Source organism: Carlito syrichta, unplaced genomic scaffold (genome assembly GCF_000164805.1).
Source record: "Carlito syrichta isolate Samal-C Ts95f unplaced genomic scaffold, Tarsius_syrichta-2.0.1 Scaffold119893, whole genome shotgun sequence".
NCBI classification, from domain to species: Eukaryota; Metazoa; Chordata; class Mammalia; order Primates; family Tarsiidae; genus Carlito; species Carlito syrichta.
The window spans coordinates 153,118-157,618 of record NW_007063989.1 but is presented as its reverse complement, the minus strand read 5'-3'; the positions used below and the strand labels follow the sequence as shown (position 1 = coordinate 157,618).

General features: G+C 54.3%; 1 protein-coding gene across 1 annotated transcript in view; it reads right to left on the bottom strand.

The window, feature by feature from the left end:
• LOC103249346 (cytochrome P450 2S1) overlaps positions 1–3,470 on the bottom strand; it is a 15,188-nt gene extending 11,718 nt beyond the window's left edge. Inside the window, exons 1-2 of the mRNA XM_021707517.1 lie at positions 3,429–3,470; positions 2,383–2,548 (exon numbers count right to left, since the gene is read on the bottom strand). Coding sequence (XP_021563192.1) covers positions 2,383–2,548; positions 3,429–3,470 — 208 coding nt within the window. The remainder of the gene's footprint in view (positions 1–2,382; positions 2,549–3,428) is intronic.
• Between the last annotated feature and the right edge of the window lie 1,031 nt (positions 3,471–4,501).

The following is a 4,501-nucleotide window of genomic DNA, read 5'->3' as shown; positions in this document are numbered from 1 at the left end:
TCACCTCAGCCTCCCAAAGGCACGGGATTACAGGCTGAGCCACCGAGCCCGGCCATTCCAACATTTATGGAGTACCATTGAGTCCCGTGCCCCATGCAGTTTGGAGGTTGAACAGAGAGGAAGGAAGAGGGAACTGCACTGTTTCTTCCTATATCCAAGACACCTGCCCCAGACAGGCCCTGTCTGTTGAATACTGGCCTGCAGTGGCTTCCTGGACACTTTCTCCTGGTTGTTTCCTGTATCCTTCCCCCACCGTGTCCCAAACTGGCCTCAGCATCTCTCCTTTGACTGTCTCACCCACCACACAATCCCTGTCCCCTTGGTTTGCCCTGAGGTCTCTCCATCACCCCTCCTTGCCACCCACGACCCCAGCTCTGGTCCAGCCCAGTCCCTTCCCTAGGCTTCCAGCCCTCCGTTTTGCTCCCTCCACAAGCAATTAGATCTTTCTAACGCTGACTATAGGTCTTTACTGACTAAAATCTACTATTCCCAGGAAAACCAAAAGCCCCAACACTCTGGTGTGACTCACAGGCCCAGCGTGACCAAGGCTCCTGCTGACTTCTCAGTTTTATTACTCATCCCACAACAACTGCACCAGTCTCCTCTCACATCCCCACAGGTGTCAGAATTTCTTCAGGCCTTTGCCCCTGCTGTTCCCTCTGTCTGCATCAGTTTTTGGGTTTTTTTTTGAGAATTGGAGTCTCACTCTGTGGCCCAGGCTGGAGTGCAGTGGCATGTTCATGGCCACTCCAGCATCGACCTGCTGGGCTCCAGTGATCCTTCCGCCTCTGCCTCCCAAGTAGATGGAATTACAGGCACATGGTACCATGTCCAGCTAATTTTTTTTTTTTTAAATTGTAGAGTCAAGGTCTCACCTAGTTGCCTGGGCTGGTCTCGAACCCGCAGGCTCAGGCAATCCACTCACTTCAGCCTCCCAAAGTGCTGGAATTACAGGCTGAGCCACCGAGCCCGGCCTGTCTGCATCACTCTTACCCCCCACTCCATCCTTGGTGAACTAATTCCACTTATCTTTCATGTCTCAGCTCAAATGTCACCTCCCCTGGTGACATTTGAAGGCTTCATCTAGGTCATGCTTCACCTCCCAGGTGAAGTGGTATCAGACTCTGAGTGCAGGGCCTTGCAGCCCCCACCTCCCCTCATGACTCACCATGGCTGTCAAAAGTTCGGTCCAGCATCGTCAAGGTTCCCCACCCACTTAACTTCTCAGCCTGACCTCTGATGAATCCTTCCCCGACTCCCTCCCCATCTCTATACAGGTCCCAGATGCCCCATGGCTTGCTTTCAAAGCTGTACCTCTTGTTTTAGAATTCTATTCCCTCCTTCCACTGTCTTATGACAAGCCTGCCTCTTCCACAATAAATGAGGATATCATATTGTCTTGGTCACCTTTGTGTCCCTGGTACCTAGTACAAGGCGAGGCATAGTGAAAATGTATCCAATGAATGGATGAATGCTTCTTCTCTCACCTCCATGCTTTTCTATGAGCTGGACTTTCTGTCTGGAATACCCTTCCCGCTCATCTTATGAGTCTCAGCTCAGGCATCCTCTCTTCCAGAAAGACTTTCTGGATATTCCTCAACAAACAGGCTGGGTCAGGCACCTCCTCCAGATTCCTACAGTCCCAGAGCTTTCATTCCAGCCCCAATCCCTTCACCTGGGCCTCTGTTTCCTGGCCTAACCCTGTCACCTGAGCCTCCTCATTTGCGCCCCAATCGTTCTACCTGGATCTCACAATCCTGGCCCAATCTTTCCACCTCGGCCTCCCCATCTAAGCCCTATTACTTCCACCTAGCTTTCCCTCATTCTGTCCCTGACCTCTTTGCCTGGATCTCTGCTTCCTGGCCCAACTCCTCCACCTGGGCCTGAGAATCCCAGCCCAACCCTTCCACCTGGGCCTCCCCCAGACTTTCTCCATCTTTCCCATCCTGGCCCTGACCACTCTAGGCTGTCACCATTTGATGACGGGTCTATCTCCCCACTGGCCTAGGCTCTCTGGGGGAGGACTGGGGCTGTCTTAGTCACTGCAGTGTTCTTGGCAGCACCCTGCAGAGGCTGGTTTCTCCGTTTTGAACACTTGCCCACCAATTCCCAGAGCCTTGGAAGCTGGTCCACTCTTCCTGAGCATCATGGATAACAATTGTGATGGCTGTCACTGATACTAGGTGATCTGTGAGTCTCATTTTGTGCAAGGCCCTGTCCTCATTCGGGTCTTAGTGCAACCCTTTGTGATAGGCACTATTATCACCCCGCTGTACGTAAGGAAACTGAGGCACACAGCCCTGTGCAAAGGTCCCATGCCAGCAAGTGTTAACAGGCTGTGAGTGCAGAGCCCTACAGCCCCCACCGCCCCTCATGACTCACCGTGGCCATCAAAAGTCCGGTCCAGCATCGCCAAGGTTCCCCGCCCGCTGAACTCCTCAGCCTGACCTCCCAAGGCCTCCCGCACAGCCTTGTGCCCAACCAGGACCACCACACGCCGCCAGGGTCCCAGGTACACGGTGAACACGGGTCCGTACTTCTTACTTAGCTGGGGACAGGGAATGAAAGGTACCTATAGAAACCTAGAAGAAACTTAGCTTATTCCTAGTCTTTTGGCCTCAGTGTAGCGATTAGCAAGCATTCAGACATTCTGCTGAAGGACAAACAGCAGCCTATCCCATCCTCCCTAGGCAAATCTTCAGATACAAGATCAGGACAACCCAAATGACCGCCCCACTTCTTTGGTCAAGGAATTTGTGAACTGCAAATGTCTAACAAGTCTCTTAAAGGAAATTCCCCTCAGGTTAACCTAATCAGCCCTCTGGGAACTACTGACACTGCTAAGCCCCACCATGGCAGCAATCATGTGACTAACCCACCCATCTGCCTGCCCTCCATCAACTGACATCATCAGTACCTGTGCTTGCCTGCCCCTTTGTGATGATGTGGAAGCAGACCACCACCCACCTCACCCACTGACGCCCACTGTCAGCAGGAAGTAGCCGGACAAACGCTGCCCCTCTCCCGTATAACCAAAGAGGTGGGAATGAAGGGCCCCCCCCAGCCACAAGTAGATCCACATCCCCTCCCTTTCCTGGAAAGAGGCCTAAACCCGACCCCTGCCTAAAATGGCCACCCGACAAACAAAGGGGGCGTCTGAAACATTCTTCTTCCACAGTCCGGCTCACCTTTTCCCCGTGCCCGCGAAAAACCCACCAACCTGGATGGAGCTCTGCCAGCCGACCAATAATCCACTGACAGGTCGCCCTAAGCCCCCATAAAGGCTGAAGCACCCTTGCCTCGGCGCTACAGTCTGACCCACAGGTCCCGTAGCCACCGCGTTCAACCCATTAAATCTCTTGGCCTTAACGGGTGTTGAGTCTCACTGTGCGCCACCGTCTTTCAGGGAGGCAGAAGGGGGTGGGTACCATGGGGCAGGCTGCAGCCTCTTCCAGCCAAGGGGTCTCCATCGTGGCCTCGTCACAGGATCAGCTGCCTAGTCTTGCTTCTGTATCCTGTACCAGGAACTTGCCCCCGCAGAAATGGTCACTCGGCCACTTGGAAGGCTCAGTTCTCTTTTTGCGCCATGGTTCCTAGGCACCTCTGTACTCCCTCCCCCAACACATTCTCCAGTCCACATCCCTTTACTTCCTGCCCAGCCCTAATCTCTGATTCTGGGAAACCCCGGACCACTTTTAGTCTCCCATAATTCCTCAGTGCCCCGTCCCCCCAAATATCCAGCCACTCCTTTCAATCACTGCAGATCTTCGAATTCTGGAGCAGAGCTGCTGGGGACCTTGCCCCATCTCTTTTCAAGACTCTACCCCCTTTTCTATGTCTTTGATGTCTCCCAAATCCTCTTTTTTTAAAAAATAAGGTCTTGCTCTGTCACACAGGTTGGAGAGCTGTGTGGCACAACTATAGCTCACTGTAGCCTCAAACTGCTGGGCTCAAGAGATCCTTCCCCCTCAGTCTCCTGAGTAGCTGGGACTTCAGGTGTGAGCCACCACGCAGGCCGCCAGAATCCTTTCCAATGGGGAACCTCAGGCTTCTTCCCATTCACTCCTCCCCATCCCCAAAGGTGGGGACGGCCTCCGCCTTCTTTCTGGGCTTCTTTCCCTCCTCCACCCCATCCCAGGAACTCCTAGCTCCCTGAGCCCTACCCATGCTCTGCAGACAGATTCCTTCAGCCCAGACCGGCCTCCAAGTCTGCAACCCTCCAGTCACTTCTCCACCTCCCCCTCCCCCTGGGGACTGCACTCCCTCTTCTTTGTCCCCTCCTCAGGACACCTCACCTACTGCTCCCCAGGGAGAAAGCCCACCACGGTCAGCGGCAGGACTCTCCCTCCCAACCCCCCACCCCCGGACAAGCCCACCACCATCAGTTTCTCTTCAGCTCCAGAACTCCAGTCCCTCTCAGCCTGGTCCCTGCCCATCACCTTCCCAGGATTCAGTGAGCAGAGGTCTCTGCCCCTCCTAGCCCTGGTCCTCTCCTCCCCAG